The sequence below is a fragment of the Oreochromis niloticus genome, linkage group LG11 (genome assembly GCF_001858045.2).
Source record: "Oreochromis niloticus isolate F11D_XX linkage group LG11, O_niloticus_UMD_NMBU, whole genome shotgun sequence".
Taxonomy (NCBI): Eukaryota; Metazoa; Chordata; class Actinopteri; order Cichliformes; family Cichlidae; genus Oreochromis; species Oreochromis niloticus.
Window position 1 is genome coordinate 13,678,756 of NC_031976.2, and position 22,414 is coordinate 13,701,169.

A 22,414-nucleotide genomic window follows, 5' to 3' on the forward strand; every position below is an offset into this window, starting at 1 on the left:
AATTTTAGATAAGCCAAGAAAATGGATATTCCAGGTTTGCATAGAGGGTTTGCATGGCAAATGTGAGGTCCAAGTGTGTCTATCAAAATACCAGCCTGCTTTACTCCTTCAGTATTTATCTGTTTAACAGACGGTGAAACAATGGCACACATTTCTGAGCACAGACAGGCAGATATAAAACAGTCGAACACAGGTAAGATTATTATAACGGTAAAATGGTATCTCTCAGTTTAAAATACAATTGTGAGCGGCTAGTTAAACATGCCTGAGCTTCCACGGCTTTTCAAACAATGACTTGGTCAGACACCCCTCCCTTCCTATAGACAGACTCACACAATCAAATGTGACCCTCACTCTTTGCTGTCTGGTATGTTAGCCTGTCGATAGGCACTTTTTCTGTAAATCAAAAACTGAATGTTAAATACCTTTTAGAGACGTAATCTCTTTCTGGATAGACCTGGGGTTGTCCATTGTCACTGTTAGGCCTCCTTTTGAATGGTGATGACAACAGATACTGGCAATGTTGATGCTGATTCAAGAGCTTGGCCTCCTTCCCCTCAAATGATGACAGGACCAATGGTGAGTCTCACTGAATTCCTGTGACTGAAGTCTAGTACAGAGTCTTTTCTGGCTTACTTTGATCACTTTCCTCTTGCTACTGCAGGTCTGCTGACCGGGACTCTCCTCTGTTTTGGTTCCTGTGACACACCATGTGCATGCACACACACTCATTTACACACACGCGCAAACATCCTGTATGCCGGCATCTGTTCGTGCAAAACCCCTCCCTTGGCCCCTCCTTGTCTTCCTCCACCTCTTTTGCCCAAGACTGAGTGAAGAATCTGCCACAACGACTTTGGTCACAAACCAGCGAATCGTGACACAGAGTAGCGTATCTATCAATCAGCCTGCTCCACAAGGTTTACATTAGGAAGTAGTTTGGACAGATGATACAGAAAAGAGAGCAGGAGTAGACGCAAGTGAATGTATAACATGTATATGCGTATGCATGCCCATGTAGTGACACAGAATCCCAGCACCACCGCCAGATCTGTAGTAATTCCCAAGTTTAGCCAGTTTTCACACAGAGCATCCATAAATAAATAAGGGGATAAAACAACTCTTGCTCTAAATCCTAAACAAACTAGCTTAGTACTAATTGCACATGTAGCAGCTGTATGAAAACAAGGGTTTTTCTGTGAGCGTAATGCTCCAGCAACACACTGTAGCTGGAGTACAAAGAGATATTCTTCTGAAATAGATGGGAAAGTATTTTACAAGTTGTGTAATTTTAGCAGAACAAAGAAACATAGATCAGGAATTTTAAATCACCAAAAACTACTAAAATTACTGTGACTGTGAGTAGACTTCTTTTTTTTAAACCACCAGGGGCCAGTCAAAAACACTCACGTTAGAAAATAGTTGTTTATTAAAGAAAAATTTCCGGAGCTAAAATAAAATGAGGCCATTGCAGGAAGTGATAACAGACTGCAGGGGCCACAAAAGGCTGGTTTCAAAGGAGAGTCGATCCCCACCCACTCCCATGTTAAGCTTCACAGCATGAAGAAGATGAAAAAGCATATGGTACAAAAAAAACAAAAAAACAGTTTTGGCCTCTATTGATAGTTTCCCCATTACGTGGGGTTAATTGTTGTACAACTCAGGCATCTGCATCGGACATACCACCTGTGAAGTCACTGACTGGTAACAGACAAAGAACTCATCAGCCATGGAACGCATTCTGAAACTTAGAAAATACATTAAATACTTTATTAAGTATGAGCTGAAATAATTAACTGAGCCCCTTAAATCAACAGTTAAATGTTTACTGTGGTCAAATCCAAGAGCCACTTCATTCAGACTTCTACAGAACTGGAAGTCTTTTTATATCCATAGCTGTTGCCCCCCATTTAAAAAATACAGGTTTTAGGCAAATCAACGCTGGCTTCACTTTTCAGACCAACATCCATCTTTTATACCTTTTATGATCTGGATTAACGCAGATCATGGGAATTCGGATTTCTAATAAATCTTTTTTAAAATCATATAAACATTAATAATGGTTACATGTGTGATATGTTCATGCAAAGTTTCATTTAGATTGTCCAACCCTTTAAGGAGGAGATGAGGTATGTATACATACAGACCTATATATAACATTTACTGTAAAGATGGCTAACTATGTGGCCATCCAAGAAGTTTGTGAGGGAAATTTTTAATATTTTATTTTGTTTCTTAGCCCCAGTTAGCAGACGTGTGTGTCTGTGGCACCTTTACAGTTTGTGGATGTAGCTGCTAACTAAGCTAGCTAGCGTTAACTGATAACTTTGCACTCCACCCTCTTGTCCAGATATTTACAGCTCCAAAAAACTGACTTGGCAGCAACTAAAACACGGAAGCTCCTAAAACCAATGGGTGAAATCGCGGTGACTACGTCCATCTTTTATACGGTCTTCTGAAAAACTCCTTCCAAAGACTTTCACATAGTGTTTAAGAGTGTAGCAAATTAGCAAAATTTGCTCTTTCATACCTGTTTACCTTACAGAGAATTTATTTGATTAGCTAAGTACATTAAAACACTAATCTAATTTGTAAAGTAGAAAAAAAAACAGAGCCCTCCCAGTATGAAAATCTAGGCTAGGAAAAAAAACATGAACTAGCTGAAGTGCTTTCAAAACTGCCCAATTTATAAAGAACAAATAAAAATCCTGGCCACCTTATCCATGTAAACTGAAGTTGTTTGCCCAGCGTGCTACAAGCTTGCACCACAGGAAGGGGAATGATTACTGGATGTGTTATTTCATTTCTGCAGGCACTCTAAAAATGCAATAAACCTGTGTTTTCTCCTTCGGTGGGCACAAGCAACAGAGACACAGCACAAGTGAAAAATAACAGCTGCTTGTCTGCCAAATTGAGAAAAACAAAAAGCAAAAGACACTCCCAGTGCTGTGTCCCAAATCAAACATCTACTTCCCAAACATAATGAACTCACAGTATTAACTGCTTCCTAAAATCTGCTGAAAAGCTTTTATGTCAGAATGAAACTGATGAGAGACTAACTTGGCTCAGGCATTATCAGTAATCAGTGCCTCATGCGACTAAATCAGCAGCCATCCTTAGTCAATAAACCGCACTGACTTCTATCGTAAGCTTAAACATGAACTACTGATCATGCCTCACTAAAGAAGCCCTGCTGATACCCAGTAGAACAGGCTGTGGTAAAAGCCACAGGAAATGGATTGGAGTTTACCAAAGAGAAATTAAACAAAATAAACGATGTAAATCAATCCACCCACTAGTAATCAGTTAGCCTCCATCTCTGCTCAGACAGTGGGTGGCCTTGTTGCAACGCTATTATTTGATTCAGCTCTTGTATGGCCTCTTGTACATAATAAAGGACGTCTGGAGGAAATGACTGACACATTTTTGGCAGCAGGGGAAATGGGAGTCTTGCTGTTCTTTACTGTCAAGGAGAATTCAATCATGTGTGTATATTCGAGTGTGTGTGTTTTTTCAGAGTGTGTTCAAGAGTGTACAGCTCTTGGAAGCAGTTGAAGGAGATTTTGGAGTACTTCTAGAGAATTTGTTTCCATACTTGTCTTACAAGAAAAAAGACCCATGCAAGCATGTTTTGTGAATTTACAGGACACAGCTGAGTGTTTCTTGCGTATAAAGTGTTTGACTGCTTGCTTTGGCTGACATCAGTAGCCCTCTGGATCTATGCCCATCAAACTCTTTCCACTCCCATCACTTGTGACTATGGCATGTTCCCTTAAGGAAAGCCAGGCATTGCAACTAAAGGATGTTTACAAGGACCTTTAAACAGAAGACCCTACAGATACTTCTAGGTATACATACCAATACACCAATCAGCTTTCCACCTATTCATCTTTTTTCTCAAACACTTATACAACTTATGGTTGTGGGTGGGCAAGAATATATTCCAGCTGACACAATGAAAGGTGCAGTAGATCCTTGATGGGATACTGAGGAAAAACAGGGAAACTCCACACAGAAAGGCACAGTTTTTGTTTTTTGGGGGTTTTTTTTACATTTGGTGACTGACTGCAAGTAGTTGCTGTGATCAACTGGTCAGCAAGAGGTCAAATGTGCAATACCTCCAACTTCCAGGGCACGAGACGGTGATTGCACTGGTCACGTGGCTGGAGGTCCAGCTCAGAGTCACTGCAATTATCCACAGAGAGGTTTGCAGTCTAATTTATAAACAGCGAACAGTCAATACAACCTAGTCAGACTGAGTCAGTATGCTCTAATGAGCACGACCCAGCTCATCAGTGCAGCCTGTTTTTGCACTAGTTGCAATGGGCAACCATGTCAAAGTTAATATGGATTAAATTAATCCACAGCTGCACTCAAATAAGCTGCGAAAGAGTTATTTGTTACAGTTATGAAACCTTTCGTTTTTAAAACAAGTAACATTAAAGTTAAACATAAATATTACACACATTGTGACAATACGAAAGGAAGGATGATATTCTAAGAGTACACCTTTCAACAGAGGAAACACACTTTTTCACAGCTGTAAAGAAGGTGATTGGTATTCACACCAACATTTTATAGGTTCTTCCTCCAATAAGTTCCATAATACTCGGCTTCATAGTTTTGGCAAACTCTTGGTGACAGACACAACCACAGGATAGTTCGCTTAGTACAAGTAGGAGCAAAAAAAAGGACGCGCTAGCCAGAATCAAAATATGTTGTGTTTCTAGACAGATGAGAATACACGAAGTTCTTTTCTTAGTTTGAAACCTCACCGTCACTGTGAAGATGTCAGATCCACATCTAATAAAAGTAAGCTAACTACTAGCAGTAGCTGCACATTTGTCCTAAAATTCTAAGAGAAAGCATATTTCTTAGACTAACGTCTACACCTCCACGCTATGCTGCCTGCATTTACGCTTAGCTACAATATTTTAAGTCAGAACATAATCTTGGTTAAGTTCAGAAAATAAACCAGAAAATAAGCAATAAGTGTTTGTGTGTTACCAGTATGACTAAAAATGAGCCAGAGGTTTGTAGTCAGGTTGACGATTTTGTTATATTAAATCTAGAAAACGTTGTCTAAGGTTGTTGTCTAAGGAATACCTGCTTTGGACTTTAACTAAATACAGTACATAAAAACATAAAACACATACTGTTCAGAGGTTCTCACTCCTGTTTAGCATTTAGTTCCTGGCATTTAGATCAGTTTAGTTTCCTATGTTATATTTTCAAATATTTTAGAGCAATGTAAAAAAAAGAAGGCCTGCAGCTGCTCATGCGGTTACATACTAGAACAAACACAGGCTACAATGTCTAACGCACACTCCTCAGCTTTTCAAGGTTACACAGGGATGAATCTCTCAGCCCCTAGCAGTGTTTCATAACTGGTTTTGAAAAGGAATGAGAGTTATGAGGAGCAGGGTTTTTGTAATGTCCAGGCTGAGCTCCTGTTCAGTTTGTGCTGCTCTGGCTTTAGAAGTATCCTGCCAAGCTACACAAGCATTTATTAGCCACAGGGAAGCCTGTAAATTGCGAAGATTTATTTGTCAAGACCTGGTAAGGGAAATTTCTCTTGACCTTTCGCTAATAGTCACAGTCACTTGTTGGCTTTATCTGTCCATCTGTGATGAGTTTAACATTGCAATGCATGCCTTCCAGATTACTTCTGCTGCCTTTAAACTTTTCCTTTTTCAGAAGAGCTGGAGACAACGATTTAAAGAACTACTTAAGACTACAGTAATAGTAATACAATACAGTCGCTTTTAAATAGCTCCTGGTCAAGTAACTGCTGACACTCTGAGACTGGTCAAACAATAAATCATATCGCATCACACAGACACACACAGACTGGCCATTGTGGTCATAAAAAGTGGTATAAAGCTGCCTTCAAATGGATCTTGTGATAGATGTCATGGAAGGTAAGTCGCTGGTGCTACGCTGGATCACCTCTGCTGCCGGACCAGGCATCACACGACATAAAATGTTTGTCTCAAACTACAACTACAGCCAAAGTTACTTTGCCACAGAGGATGCTGTAAGACAAACAACAACTTTCTAGCCTGAAAATCTCATATAGGCCAAAGCCACTCTGAATGATCACTAATGGAAAATATTTCCTCTGAACCAATAGGTTTAGATTTGATTGTGCTACTTAAATGTTTACTAAAGGTAAAGACTTTAGTGCTTGCTCCATGTGCAATAAGCTACTAAAACACAGCAGTTAGCTTTGCCTCCCCTGTAGTGATGCACTTGAAATTTCATTGCCTATCTGGGTAAGCAAACACTTGTTTCTCAGCAACAAAATTAGGTGCAACTGTGTGGCTACAAAGCATCACATGGACAGCTGTTTTTCAGTGATACCACTGATAGTTTTTTTATTTCCTATGTGGCCTCTTATTGTTCTAAACAACTTTTCCTACCACGATTTTTGATACTTTCACCTTTGAGTGTTTCAAAGTCCCGCTGGCTCTCAGCTCTGCTGCTCCACCGACATCAGACCGGTAGCCCTGCTGTGGACAATCCAGACAAAACATTCCTTCTGTCTGAGGTCACCCAGCCACTCAGGCCTCCGGCCCAATGTACCGGCTTAGAGCACAAGGCAGCAGTCAGCAGGAGACCGGGCTCCCCATCAAGAGAGATCGTCCGCGTGTTAGTCTGTGATAAAATAGTTAAGCCAATGGACTAAACCTGACAAAACACACAGCCTGTCAACCGCGCCAGTGTGATCTCAGCAGATTTTGTTTTCCATATTTTATCACAAGTTTGCTGTTATTTTAATTTGATTAAAAACCATCTCATCATTATTTTTGGGGATTTCACAGGCTATGTATATAACGCAGGAAAATGCATAAACGGGAGGCTTTCTTTTTATCATTAATGTTGACAGGCAAACAGCAAGCAGCCTGCAAATCTCTTCAGGGAGGGTGATTTTTCCTACCATACTGAACACACAAGACTCCTGAGGAATTCTAAGAATTGAGACAACACGACCTTAAAAACAAGGCAGCTAAAGACCAGAGATCAGCTCTCGTGTGGACCTTCAGCTGCAGCAGGTGGCTCCCTTTATAAATTTCTACCTTCTTGAGATTTGGAAATATGATTCATGGAGCGGCGAGCACAAGAACGTTATCTCTGAGTCACATTCTATTTACAGAAAGGAAGAAAAGAGGGAGTCATTTAATTGAAAAAGTATAAGTGGTTGACATGGAGCAAAATGGGTCCCCAAAGGTCCCCCCCTGCCCCCCCCCCCTCCCACTCCACCCCACCCACGCTCTGACTCACTGGCTTCCACTGAGATTCACTATGCTGGAACTGGACTAAGAAGCGTCACTGGAGCGATGCAGTCATTTTAGCTTTGTTTAAACGAACCCATCAGCTATTGAGACAGAAGACATTAATCCAAAGCCTGGAATCCACACACTGATCGCCGCTCTGGAACACAATCTAAATCTCCGCTATTTCAGCTACTGTTCCTGATGTCAACCCAAAGCTTTTTTTTAAATCCTTGGGGATTTCCTTAAAAGTCCATTTGTCAGCTTTTTTGATCATCAGGTCTGTTGTTATGAGAACAATGATCCACTAGGGGCTGTGCTTACTCTGTAAGTCATGATGCAGTCAGCCAACATAAGCAGAGAAGCAACAGTGGGGGAAACAATATCTAGCTCTAGGATATTAATACCGTGACACGTATGTTTCTCTCCGAACAATGTGAGTATAAATTGGCTCATGAATCATGTCGCTGAATTGGCAGAAACTGCCTTTTTAAAGGCCAAAAATAAAACCAGAGGCCTGCTGCAACAACAGGTCTCACCTTACACGCCGCCTCATCTAAACAAATTGCTGCCAAGCGTGAACCCAACCTCGACTGATCAACGCCAAGTCAGAGGAGAGAGAATCCAATCCTCCTCTCCCCTTACCCTCTACTTTATCTGCCTCTTAATTTCTGCTTGTGAAAACTGATTTGTCTTTCAGCACTTTGTCTCTCTCCTTCCTGTCCTGCTGCTCTCCCACACTCTCTGAGTGCCTCATCATCTTTTTCTGTCTTCACCGCACATGACAGGGAGTTTCTGCTTGAGGCGTCTCTCTGGCTACTGCCCGTAATGCTCCTCTAACAGGATGGATGGTGGGACTTTCGCCGCATGTCTGACAGATTTAAATCGATTCGTCCAGAGCCGCTTTCAGCTCTCCTAAAACTGACACCAGTGAGTCTGTCTCTATTCCATGACTGATGCCAGCAGCCCACTGCCTCCTACTGGAAGCCACAGACAATCCTTACAGTTTGGGCCACTAACAGCCTTTTACCATGACTAAAACTTAGCAGATCTCTGTCTCATGACCAGAGAAAAAAGTAGCACTTCTGACTGTTCCTTGGCTATCTTTCACATGTTAATTCAGTTTCCTCAAACTTGATTTATGTGTGCTTCTCTGCTGTTTAGCAATACAGGACACTGGTTCTGATTGCATGTGAAGTGCACTTCCTGTTGAAAACACCCTTAACACTTTCGCTTATGTCAGTTGTTTTTTTTTTCCCCCTCTATGAAATCCAGGTTATCACAAATTATTAAATGTAATACTGTAAAGTTCAAAATCAGTTGAAATTAATCAGATGTATCAGTTGAAAGTAGAATTTTATTGCTGCAATTTAAACTGTACCACGAATTTAAGCACATTATATGCAGTATGTCAGTTGGCTATGTTAATGTGCTCTCACATCTCTGCTGGCCTTCAGCTGTGAATTCGTGGTATGATGGTAAAGGCCAAACATAAATAATGTACACAGGAGGTCATGTAGTCCTTCTTTTAACAATGTCAACAGCTGTAACAACGTAGCGAGCGATAAGGCTAAATTATTGCACACAGAGCTCATTCCAAATGGACTTTCCAAACATTTCAAACGCAGCCCTCACCAGGCTCGAAGTTGCCCTGGAGCAACTGGAGCGCCTAAGCCGTGTCAAAGTGTAGCTACAGCCCTACAGGAAGGCCAGAATTGGCAGTGATTTGAACTTTCAGATAAGAAAACAAACAACAGGCAGTTTTTTCCAGGGTTGCTGTTTGACCTGTGGTTCCTGGGAGGGCCGACACACCCCTCAGAGAGCCAGTGGGCAGGAGACAAAAGCATGAGAGGCCCTGTTTAGTTTCACAGCACTCTATCATCTGAGAAGCATCTTTATCTATGAAGCAAGTCGTGCCTTTTACGTAAGTCCAGTCTGTGTAGCTCCTTTTTCAGTGGAAACGGAGGAGCTGAGTTTGCCATTTAGGGTAGCGTTTTTTGCATATTCTGTCAAAGCCTCACAGAATCAGACTGTGGAAGGCTAACAAGCTTCACTCCTCCATCTTTGGTGTCTTAGACCAGGAGGAGATTAAGCCAGCCGCTAACAGAGGAAAATGCGACGAGTTACTCCTTGTGGTATGCTTGCAGTCCCAGAGGGAGAGCGTGTGCATGTGGAAAGATCAGTGAGAAACCTAATGTGCAATGTCAGTGTGTGCACACGTGGGACACATTCCCCCCACTGTCAGCTGTGTGGGGTGACCTGTCGTGACATTTCTGGCCCGTGTTGGTGACTGTCACACAATCCGGCTCCAGTTGCTCTGAATACCACTGACCAGCAATAAACTTAATGCCTTTGAGTGTCAGGAAATGATGGAAAGTTAAACACGTTCACAAATGATTGCTCACAAGCATCATTACTTGGTAAATATGAATTAACAGGTATCAGATCATGCGCTAAGGACTATTTTTATTATTACTCACTTGGAACATAATAAGCCTGAAGTCTGCTTGGCAAAAAAAGGAGTTATTTCCACTTACTCAGAAAAAATCTGGACAGAGTTCAATGTGAACGTAATTGCTTCAGGCTATCAAAAAGTTCTTGTCTTCTCTCAACAGAGTGCTCCTTCACGCTGGACACAGAGATTTCTGTTAACTCAAGCTACGGTGAAACAGATGGGACTTTGGTTTCTGTGTATGCTCTCAGCTTTCAGTTCTGTTTTTCTCTGCTTTCTTTCAGCCTGCGTTTGCAGTAACAAGGTGGATTCAGGGCCTGAAGTGAAATATGTAACTGTACTCTGAATCGCAACATCCAAAATGAAGACACATAACAGAACTAGCAACAAGGTCAAAGTGAATGCTTAAAGAAAGGGGAAAATGTTGCTAAAACACTTGTGTTTGAGAGCAATCTGTCACTTAAAATGCACAATTATGCAAAAAATCCAGTTTCATTCTTTCTTTTTTCCAGAGGGGAGGGCTGGGAAATGAGGGGGAGGGATGGTTCTCCCTGTTCTTTCTGGAAGTGAAGGCTCTGCTTTTAAAGCTATTTTTCCATCTACACTATGTGTACTGTATGGTGTAGCGACGGTATGCTTGCACTACACTGCGTCAGGTAAGCTGCAGCACAGTGCTCCAGGATGTTTTGTTCTCCTCATTAACTTTTTCACAGCTCATTGGAGCCTTGAAGCTACAGTCCCAAACTAATACTGGACTTAATACAGCCCACAGCCCTGCCTTCCATTATAAAGCAGCAGAGACAAAGTCTCTTTGTGTCAGACACAACCCAGGTGTTAGAACGTTATTATTTTCCACACAAATGTGTTTTCCACACTGACTTTTTCCTCTCAAACCGCAAAACCATGTGTTTCAAAGTCCTTGTAAAAATCATGGAGAAGCTATAAATGCTTAAATACCACAGGACTCCTTATTTGTTTAAAAAGAGAAGCAGTAAAGCCGTCCAACCCTAGTAAGCTGTGAGCTGAAAGGTCTGGAGCTCCAGTATATGAGAAGAGAGAGTGAGCTGACATATGCCACTCAATCTGCTGTTTAAGCAGATCTCACGTCTTCTAAAAGCAAACAAGATGTCAGATTAAATAGGATCATCAGGACAGTTAAAAGCCACAATCATCCGTCTACTGAACTGCTGCGCAGCACTGAGCACATCCACATCTGTCTGACTCAGCATGTCAGACATTCAGAGAGGAGAATGACTTTGAAAGGGGGAATCTAACTGGGTTATGACCAAATGCATGTAAGCATTTATCCAGAGGCATCATTTTAACTTCTGAAGCTTGAAGCTAAAGGTCGTCCAAAGTGTCCTTTGGAGCGTCAGGTTTAGCACTGTTGCTGCTGCCATTTGAATTTTAGGCAAGAAGTGACCATATTTGGACGAGATGGTAGAAATTCCACACTACTGAGTTTGGTTAGCAAGATGCATCCACAGTAAGAAACACCTGCGCGAAACTGACAGAGGAGGTTACAATTGGGGCGTTTAAGTCAATTTCAAAGGATTAAGAATATAGTGTTCATGAAGTTTCACTCTAATTTGGATGCTGTGTTTCTTCCCTTGTATTTGTTGCTAGGTCACTCTCGACAAAGAGAGTAATAAAATATTAACACTAAAACTGAATCACTGACTTCTTGGCTGGGTTGTTAGTACAATTAACCACAAAACTAACTAGCATCCTAGCTGCCACCCACCTGTTGTTTAAAGAATTCCACTAACGCATAACTTTTTATGGATTGGTACCTTACTAACATATAGTGCTTTTCTACTCTGAGCACTCAAAATTGTATCGTATTGTACTGTATCAGTATTGTATTGAGTGTATCGGATGTCGACTCACCGACCTTCTGATCAACAGGTGACCTTCTGTACCACGTGAACCTCAATCCGACCCACAAGAAAGATCTGCGTGACCTAGTTAGTCCTATTTAGAAGCTTGAAGTTTGAAGGTCACCGTAATTCTGTTTAAGCAAGAAGCCATCATATTTGGATGAAATAGCAAAGTTTATATTCATAAATTATACATATATTTATTATTTAAATACAGTTGCCAAGAAGACAATAATAAACTATAGAAACCCAAACCATTTTGTGCACCAGACCGTAAACATGCACTGTAGAGAGGTGGAGAGACACTAAATGTATTAATGGTTGTAGAGCCTTGAATGATTAGGATGTCAAAATTCCAGTTTACTGCAATTTTTTACTTCATTTTATAACTTTAGCTATCATTTTCTTGTGAATTAATACTACACAATGAAAGAAAATCACAAGTCATGAGTGCAACTGGAGAACAAGCAAAAGAAAATTAGGTGCATATCATGCACCTGCAGCTGGAGTCAAGGTAGACCAATCTGTCAGAATGCTGACACTTTCAAGGTCCCACAAACTTTAACAGATGCAACATTTCAAGGCTACACGGTCACTGGCCTCGCCAGACATTACCCTCTTCTTTCCCAAGTAATAAAAGTTAAATGATTAGATAGTGTGAAAACAAAGCTACAGTTTACCTTAATTCCTGAAACCAGCTAATTTCAAGGTAAAACCCAAATTAATAGACAGAAACTCTCTCTCTCTCTCTCTTACAGTTCAAGTGTAGCCAATCCAGAGGTTTGTGTAAATACTCTGTGGTTCCCTACAGTTTGTAGAGTCTACCTTACAATATAAAGTGCCTTGAGGAGATAGTTGTTGTGATTTGGCGCTGTATAATTGAACTGAATTCATTTTTCTTAATCATCTCGTTTATTTTTCAGACTGTGTGTGCGGAGCTTTACTTTTAATAACAGAAGTGACTGCCAAACCCACAAAAATTCAACCAAGAGTTCATGAAGGCTGACATCATTGTAAATGATTTTCTACAAAGCAAAACACCCATCCCGTTCAGCATAAATAAACAGATCAAATGACATTGTATCGTTGTAAATACTAGCATCCAATCGCAATCCCTGCCTCTTGTAAACATACTTTCTTTTAATTGTTCTCCTTTCTGTCTCTCTATTTACCGCTCGCATTACTTCACACACACACACAGACAGGCAAAAAACACAAGAGATTCAGGCATAAAAGAACAGCAGCTTCTGTTCTGGAAAACTGTTGACTGTTTGACAGGAAGGTCGACAGACTGGGGAAACATCCCTCTGAAGCTTCTCACTCTCTCCCTTAAAAGGCCCTAAAGGGATCCCAGCAGAGTTTTACTTATCAAGCCCTGCCCCAAAGTAACCTCTCAATTGAGTTGTGTGTCACTGCTGATCTATCCCACGCAACAGGAAGCTGACACACATGAAAAAAATATAATAACTAAAAAAAGAAAAGGAAAAACCCACCCAAATGTAGCAATTCTCACAGCAGCGTAGCTAAAGGGCCTTTGTGACCCTCATGCTAAACAATGTCACGCCCTGCATCGGTTGAGTGTGGTGCTATTTGGTGGAAATACAGTAACAGTAAAGTTCCATGACCTAGATTTTTCCTTTTGGTTTCATTGGTGGATAATTGGAAACTGAAAGCACTAAAAGGGCACCATTTGGCTGAACTGGTATTAGAGGAAAGTCCTAAAATGTCATACATTTGTAAACAGACGCACATTAAAAAAAAAGCCAGATCCACAGATTTTATACCAACGGTCTATTTTCCACAAGCATTTTACCTGGCACTGACATCTGCGTATGGCTGACCTCAAAAAGAATTCAGCACTTTCTGTTTGTTGAAGAGGTAGCCAGAGTAGTTTCCAGTGAAAAGACAGCCAACTGCATCAAGAGAAGGAAAATAAATTGCCCACATTTGATGTTAGCGCTAGCCCCAAATACCATATAACTGTTGTCATAATTATTTAAGATTCTAAAAGTTGTCTCATGTGTGGCAGAAGGTAGGTTAAATCATGTGAGACAGCATTCTAACTTTGGGAACTGCAAAGTCGTGCCTGTCTGGGTGAAATAATGAGTAAATGAATCCATCTGCCTGTCACTTTGTTGCTAGAATACCTGAATTTCCCCAGTGAGGGAAAACAAAGGATATTTCTATTCAATTCTGTTCTAGAATGAACGACTGAAACTGATACTGAATGAAGTTTTCATAAAGCTAGTTCAAAATGAACGACGAAATATGGACAATGACAATGACAGTGCTCGATAAAAGATGTAGCCATGGAGATGTCTTTACAAGGCTAGCGCAAGGAGCATATTGACTTTTTGGCATTTTAACTGTTGCCATGATGGACACTGGACGTGAACATATTGCCACGACAGAGTATAGCTTGGGGAGTTGCCGTCAATCCAACCTAGCACTTGCTAGCTAGCTTAGTTTCTGTACCAGTCTTTAAACATGCTTTTGAAGCAGCCTCAAGTGGCCATTCAAGGAAGTACTTTTGCTTAGTTTTTGCCCTAGAGGTTCCTGCTTGAGTTGCTCTTTGTGTTTAGTGCTAATTATTAAATGTCAATTCACTACTTCAGTAACCTAAAACAAACACTGTTGGTAGGTTAGCATGCTAACAGCTATATGCTTCATTCATTTATTTTAAGTTAAACTTTTTTTTTACTTGTTTAGGGTTTTTAAATATCCTTTTATATCCTTTAAATATGTAGTATAGTATTTTTGCAGAGTAGTTTTAATTGCAATGCTTGCACAGCCAAACTCAATTACAAAAGAATCTTTCTAGCCTTTCCAAAACATCCAACGTGACCTGAACTCGTAATTAGTACTGTCTCACAGAGCAGCTGGTGTGGCTGTAGACTAAGTGCAGAGATAATACCTGGCAGTTGAAGGAGATGCAAATCCTCCATAAATGAAACAGAGATATCAGTATCTACTCTTTTGCAAATTTCAGAACCAACAGCTGAAGACTGAGAAAATTAAGCTAAAGTGAAGAGGTGGTGAGTCTCATTTTGTCCATTTTGACCCTGATTTGAAAATACTTCAAGTACAGACACTCAACAACAGCCTCACACAACCTCCAAGCAACTGTATTCATATCTAGCTGTTGTAGGTTAATTGCTTTTTTCGCAAAGGCACTCAACAGATGGCAACCAGCTGAAACAAGCTGCGAAAATGTTACGGAAACTCTCATTTAAAATTTTTGAGATCTGACAAGTTATTAGTGAGTCTGTGCTATATAAGAATGACTAACACATACTCAGTGGCTTTAAACAGACATACACTTAACACATACACACACCAATTTGTCATTTGGTGTTTTAAAGACTTCATTCATCACAAATGTCTATGTGACAAACCACTTCCCATACTGCTTCTCACGTCACGCATACTGGAAATAGAATTTGATGCAGTCATTCATAAAGACATATGCTGCATGTCTGCACTGTAAAGTCATCCCCATGATGTACGGCAAAAATAAAGTACTACTTAATAATTTACAACTGTTTGATGCTTTTCAGCCAAAGAGAAACTGCAATTTAAATTACCCATAGCAGCTAATCAAGCTGGCAAAAAATAACAGTTTAATTGGTTGACTGAACATTGCCACGGCTATATTTAGGGTTTACTTTAAGCCCTGCAGGGCATAGGACAGGGCCTTCTAGGACACCCACTGGGGCAAAAATGCATGCCATCCATGGCTGCGCACCCTCAGAAGTCCACCCGACTTGCACAGGGCAATCCCCCACTCAGACGGCCCAGTAACACTGGCATCAGCTGCTGCCACAAATTGCATTAGAGGACAGTGGGATGACGGCCAGGCCTTTACCATCCAACCAGCTGCAATTCAGAAAAGGCAAGGAGACAGCAGTGAGTAACATTAGAAAGAGCAGACTGACTAATTGACTATAATTGTATTTTAACCCATTTGGAAAATATGGCTGATCCCAAATCCAGTGTCATGCTCTAGTCCTTACTCTTTGTAAATTAGGACCACCGGAGATGTTTATAGTACTATCAACAAATGAAAGATGATTCAAAGGTTCCTAGGAGTTAGTAGTAGGTACAATTGGATCTCCTGGTCAGCTGATGCCTCTCTGTGTTGGGCCTGTAGGTTCTACCTGTGCCTGCATGGGGTTTTTTTCACACAGCACAAAGGTATGCTTTTCAGGTTAATTGGTGATTCAATTGTATATGGGGATGGGGAAATATGTGGTTCTGCCTCATTGTGTTACCCCTAGTACAACCTGTCCAGGATAAGTGGCAAAGAAAATGGGTGTGTCTTCAATCAGATTCAAGCTGGCAAAAAAAAAAAAAAAAAAAAGACGAACCATTCCTATCTGCAGGTTTCAGTACGTCATATTTTGGATGAGCTCCCAAAGCGTGCTATTCATTTACAGAGATGCAAACCAATCCAGCAAAAATAGACCCAGCATGTAAAGACAGAGGAACCACGGCTTATGGAACCAGGACACACATGCACTAGCTTAAAATGGCAACTGAATGAGTGGTGAAGGGGTTTCCTGGGGGTAAAAAAAGCACACGAATCTAGCTAAGCCTCTGTGATGCTGCATATAGGTTGAGTTGTAGAGTGTGGATTTTCAATGCACCTTATATTCCACAAAGAAGTGTATCCATATCCGTGGGACAGTCTTGTAGGTAATTGTTTACCGCATCTTATAAAACAGACCATAGACTTTTTACACCATCATACTCCACTTTAAGGATTTGTTTAATTCCATGAATCTATCGTCCCACGAATCCTGCTTGCTGGGATTTGCATTTTTAGGCCTGCACAGCCCACAGACATCAGGCACTGGTCTGTTGGCTGACATCGAGCAGAACTTTGAGCTAAACGATTAAGCCATACTTACAATGAAAGTGCGAACATATTGATGATCAGCAAACACAATCTTACCACTTCCCACTTCCTACAATGTCAGTTATGCCAATGAGGAGAACGATACAACAGCAAAAGGTTGACTGCACCCAGGTGGGTATAAATCTACACCTGGAAAACCGTGTGCTGTATCGCAAAGGTATCAGTGATTACACAGGCAAATGATTCTTTACATGGTTGCATATTAAAGATGCCATTAAGCAGCTTTCTATGTTAAGTAAACGCCGGCAGTCATGAAAAAGCTTTTAGCATAAGCTATTACAAAATGCATAAGACACCATAGAGCAAATATCCACATTAACATGTCTTTTTGTTCCAGTGTAGATCTTGCAGGGAATAAATCATTATTTGGGGGAAAAAAAGACAAAGTGGCTGATTTGTCCTTAAAGACAAAATGGGGCCAGTATGCAGAGAATATGGACAGGGACAGGTATTTAGAACAGCGTGGCTGTGTTCTGCAAATGAGCATGTGAGAACCAGACTTTAAAACTGCTGGGTACTGCTTTACAAACCTAATAATTTTCATAATTAAGCTCTAGGAGGTACAAACACACACGCAACCTTGTCCAACCATGCCGCATGGAGCCAATGCAGACACATAGCCTATTCCATTCATAGTAATTACAGTACAGTACTTTCTAAAGCCTTGTGGATTCTGCATAAAAATTGCTAATGTTTTTTACATTAGCAAGATATCCATGCCAAAAAACAATATAAAAAAATCAGAGATAGGAATGTGACAAAGTCGGAGAGTTTTGTGCCTTTATAAGGAGAGCAGGATCTGCAAGGAGCACAGACGCTGTCGAGGTAGGAACACAAAGGAACGTCTGGAACATAAACACCTGCCACAGAGCCAGCTTCTGCTTCCCATTACCTCCTGGTTCAGAAGCAGCATTACAAACACACACTGAAACATACAGACCCATGCACAAATGAGGCAAATCTGGTCCAGCGTCTGTGTTTCCGACTTAGTTTTCTAAACTTGACTGCTAAAAAGTTGTTGTGCGTCTCCTGTCCTGTGGCAAGTTCACTACGCTTTGACAAAAAATTCTTATCAGTCTCTATTTCAGCAACAGCGCTGCCGAAACCCATAAAACGTTGAGACTTGATAACAGTAGAGCAGCAGTTTTGTGTCACAAACCAACCTGTCTGAATTCCCAGCTAAACGCAACCAATTCCCACTGGAGAAGGCCAACGGGATGTCTTACTGCCAAAGTATTTGGTCATCGCCGAAGTATTCTGCACTCATTCCGTTTGTTTACAGTAATTACAGAGACATTAAAAATCAATACAGTGAAGGTTCAAAGATGTTAAAAATGCCAAGTCTGGCAGCATTATTTTAAAGATATGGAACGTGTACACAAAGAGACCCAGACAAAGAAAAACATGCTGATACACAGAAAAATGAGCAATGGTGATTCAGCACAAGCACAGCCGCCAGATTCTCACAACAAGAGAGAGGCAAAGGAGAAAAAAACTGGGGCAATATTTATAGAGAAGCTCTTGCTCTTCCTGATGATGCTTTGGAACAGGGGAGATGAAACACACGACAGGAAAAAACATTTAGTGCAAGGAAAAGTGAAAGAAGACCGACATATGAGCCACAGACAAGAGTGGCAGCTAAGGAAAACTTTTAAAGTGAAAGCACCTGGAGGATGCTGCTGACTTCCTCTGATGTGGAGAAAGTGAAAGCAGTTGTGGAGATGTGTCGTTGTGACAGATGACTCTTGTATGGATGGGTTTTTTTTAAACTTTATCCTCCTCATCTTGATCTTTGTTTGATTAACCTTTGTAACGCACTACATAAAGTAAACCATGTGAAATATTAGACAGAAGGCAAGCCATGCAGCACACTTAGGGGGAGATAATGGGATAAAATGAGATGAAAATTTGAGAAGAAAAGCAACCGCTTCCCGTGGGGTGTTAATGAATTTCACTGTTGCTTAGCAGCACCTGTTAATGCCCTCTGTTGGGCTGCAATGGGCAAAGTGCTGGGACTTTAAAATAAAGTCTCATACTGACATCAAGGTCAGAGGTGAGCAGAGCGGGCTGTTTGTTAGCCACATGGAGTGAAGCACTCCTGTAAATCCGCTGCACTCTTGCAACGCACACAAACACACACCGGAGATAGTGTGGAAGAGTGACAGCCAACATGTGCGGCAATCAATAAAAAACACTCAGCAGTCAAGGGATGCAGCATGCAGGACTACCGCTCCAGAAACATGCACGGCAGCCGGCACATTTTAAAAGCACAGCAGACAGGCACATGCATCCACCTGCGCTGAGTCAGACAAATGAATGGGACAAATACAAACACAAAGACTCGTGCTTGACAATCACTTAGAGACGTGCGGTTACTGTTATCCCTATAACACGAGCGCACTCTCCCACCTTTGTACTTCTCCCTGACGTTCTCATAAGCCTGGATGAAGTCCTGCTCCTCAGCGTTGGGAGGCAGATAGGCAGGTTCATACATGGCCATCCCAGCACTTCCTTCCTTCTCCTTCTTCTCCTCTTCTTCCCTTTTGGGTCAGCCCTCTGTGTGTTTGGATGTATGTGAGGCAGACCGGTGCTGTCCTCCGTCTGGTCTCTCAGCTGTGTGTGAACCCTCCACGGCTCGAAACTTCATTCCACAGCCCAGCGTCACCACACATACACACCCCCCTTTGCCTCCCTTCTCTTCCATACCCTCCCATAGCCTGGCTCAGAAATACTAATATAAATGTCAGGCTCCTCCTCTTAAAGACACACAGGCTGGAAGAAACAAGCACACACTCACAGAGAGCAGCAGAAACAGCAGCAAAGGGCTCTCTGGTTCAGATTAATTCAACTGTAATGGATGGCAAGCATCCTTGTTTATTTAACCTCATAAAATGCTAGAAAAATTCTGATATCATGAAATAGTAATTAATGAGGGCTCGACCGAAACTACACATAAAATTAGGCAAGAGAAGCTCCCGTATTCATCAGCGCTTGCAGAGTGGAAAAAACCAAACTTGAATGGCAGTATGCTTTTAGGGAGATTAACTTGTTTTGTATCACTGTAACAATCATTAACCATACAGTAGTATTCATCCGAGCAGATAACTTCTTTGTTAGCTCACAGTAGTAATCATAGGTAACAATCAGGTGAGAGAAGGAGGTTCTCATCTACTGTAAAATATTATAGTACTTGGGTTGGTCCAATGTGGTGAAGTCGTCCTGTACCTTTGGCAGAAAAACAGCCCCAAAGCATAATGTTTCCACCTCAGTGCTTCACTGTGGAGATGTTCTTTGGATCATACTCAGAATTTCTCTTCCTCCAAGCGCAGCGGTTCAGAGTTAGTGCCAAAGAGCTCGATTTTGGTTTCACTTTCTCCCGGGCCATCTCTGAATCATTTAGAATCAGAATCCTTTTGTTGTCATTAAACATCAGATGTTCAATGAAATTTGAAGCAGCTCCTTGGCAGCAGCGCTTAGAATAAATAACAATGGAAAAACAATTTACTAAATCTAAAAATACCAACTACACAAATACACAAGGCTTACACAGATGTGCAAGGTTGCTCTGAAGGTTCTGATCCACCACCTTTCTCATGGTCATCCTCACCCCATGCATGGAGCTCTAGACCAAGAGCAACTGATTGGTCATTTTAGATATCGTCCACTAACCGAACAATCACACCAACATTAATACTCACTATTAAAATTAAACTACTATAAAACTTTGAGACTTTTAATTTCATTCTAAGTGACCAAACTTCAGCAAGAGCTCAAATACTTAATGTATTGTGAAACTGAAGTCAATACTGTGGTAAATGGTGTATGGTAAAGCAAACTTTCCAGCCCGTGCTTATATTTAGTATTTGCTTCTCATGTCCCATCAGAGAGGTTGGGGCGCGGCCACAGAGCTTTTAGAGGTGCTCTGTGGAGTGCGCCAGCACATGCTTTGGATTCTGTGGGTGGATCAGACCTTCTGTAGATCTTTGAACACATTAGGAATTCAGAAAATAGATCTTTTTTTTCCTCGAGTGTTTTCTGAATTTCGATGGTGTGGTGCTGTACTGTTGGGACGGGAGGGACGTCCTTGATGTGCAACAATGTTTGGTTGGGCCGTGTGTGTCAAAGTAACTTCCACATGAATGCCAGAACCCAAGGTTTGCACTCTAACAAGATGATCCATGTTATTCACTTTACTAGTGTAGTTTATTATTTTATTTATGCCATCTTTAGAATGAGAGCCACTGTTGTGTGGCATTAATGGCAAACCAGATATCAGAAGAATAAACATTATTTTCCACATTTTTTTTTTTCAAAAATGACATCAATTAAAAACGTTAAATTCTTCCAAATTTCTTTAAATCCAATCTGACTGAACACTTCATCCTTCCTCATTAATTTAAAGAGGTTTCATATCTTGTTCTATAATGCCATACCTTAAACAGATTTCTACATTTAATACATTTCGTCCACGTCTACAGGACAAAATCTCATAACAAAGACATTGTCGACCCTCTATGTGCTGCGGAAACACACTCCAGCTGGTAGCTGCTGTGTTTCAGCTGGTCTCTCAGAAAGTTGACATCTGCAACATGATGAATAAATACATTCAGTTGCAGTGCAGATATGCCCTTGACATCCACTGGGAACATAAACAGTCAGAGCAACCACTGAATATTCAACAAATGCCAAGACCGGCCGAGCTGATGACAGTCGGGACAAAAACAGAGTTAAAAGAAGAAAAAAAAACGAATCTCCTTCCTATGCCAAGGCTTCATTTGTCACTTAGATATTTGTTGTGTCAAAGCATAATAAAAATTCATACCGTGCTTTGATTAATAGCTACGCAGGCTGTAGCATTAAAAAATAATTGATAACACCAATGACAGCAAACTGATGTCAACTAGCAGAGACATACTGTGCACAGAAAAGTTGCTGGGATCTAACAATGCTGTCTTGTTGAGCTGTTGTATGATGGAGAGCCTCATAAAATTGGAGGAAAGGGAAGACTGTATCAAACTTGCACTGATCCTAAGTTGGATTTTGCGTAGGAGTCTCCTGTAGCACAATGGCAGGGATGTGATGTAGGAAAAAGGAAAATCCCTGCAGCTCAGCCTGACTGTCAGACGTTTCTTTGGCCAAGGCCACACTGACATCAGGCAGGACACTTCCCTGAGAGGAAACGTGATAAGTTCACTCCAAACTCTTTGCTCTTGCTGCTGGAGAATTGCGACAGTGTGTGTGTGCGTCTGTGTCCTTTTCACTAGATCCAAAAGGAAATTTCATTATGCTTAACTCTTGCACTGCAAGTCTTCTGTGTCTTCTGAAGAACAAAGCTCACACACTGGCATTTTTTCCCTATAGTCATATTTTCTAGTCACTATTTTGATTAACATACAATGTTTCCTATTATTATTATTGACAGTTTTTCACCATTAAAATATGAATTTTTAAATGCGTTAAAAAAAATAGAGCAGCTAGCGGTCAGGTCATATTACATAAATTATGTAACATTGCAGAATTTAACAAACACGCACATTTTTGCTTTATCTCGAGTGCAAATTCCACTGTGGTTACTGATTTCCCATAAATCCAAGAAGAGAAAAATATGATAACTGCAATTACAAATATGCTCGACGAACACAGACCAGCTAATATGTACTCAGCATAACCTCCTTTTAAAAAAGATTACGTATCCTAAAAAAACAGGGAGAGGCGCAACAGAGGGATGACATCAGCATATCCACTCTAAGATCCAACACAAAAAAATGAAAGGAAGGCAAGAGGAGACAGAAATGTTTTTACTATGACAGAAGTAAGTAGAATTTAATTTTGGGCTTTACAGTTGACATGAATATATGCATGTAATGAATGACTCAGCCAGACTTGTGAT

The 22,414-nt window shown here is 40.9% G+C and overlaps 1 protein-coding gene across 8 annotated transcripts in view; it reads right to left on the reverse strand.

Annotated features, from left to right (window-relative positions):
* plecb (plectin b) overlaps positions 1 to 22,414 on the reverse strand; it is a 118,067-nt gene that overhangs the window by 85,067 nt on the left and 10,586 nt on the right. For 2 of the 8 annotated variants that reach the window (XM_025911251.1, XM_025911250.1), the window contains exon 1: positions 18,934 to 19,205. The exons of 4 other annotated variants lie outside the window; for them this stretch is intronic. In XM_025911251.1, coding sequence (XP_025767036.1) covers positions 18,934 to 19,024 — 91 coding nt within the window. In that variant the 5' untranslated portion in view covers positions 19,025 to 19,205. Of the gene's footprint in view, positions 1 to 425; positions 695 to 18,933; positions 19,206 to 22,414 lie in introns of those variants that run through there. 2 more of the 8 variants (XM_025911255.1, XM_025911253.1) reach the window with 1 other exon arrangement.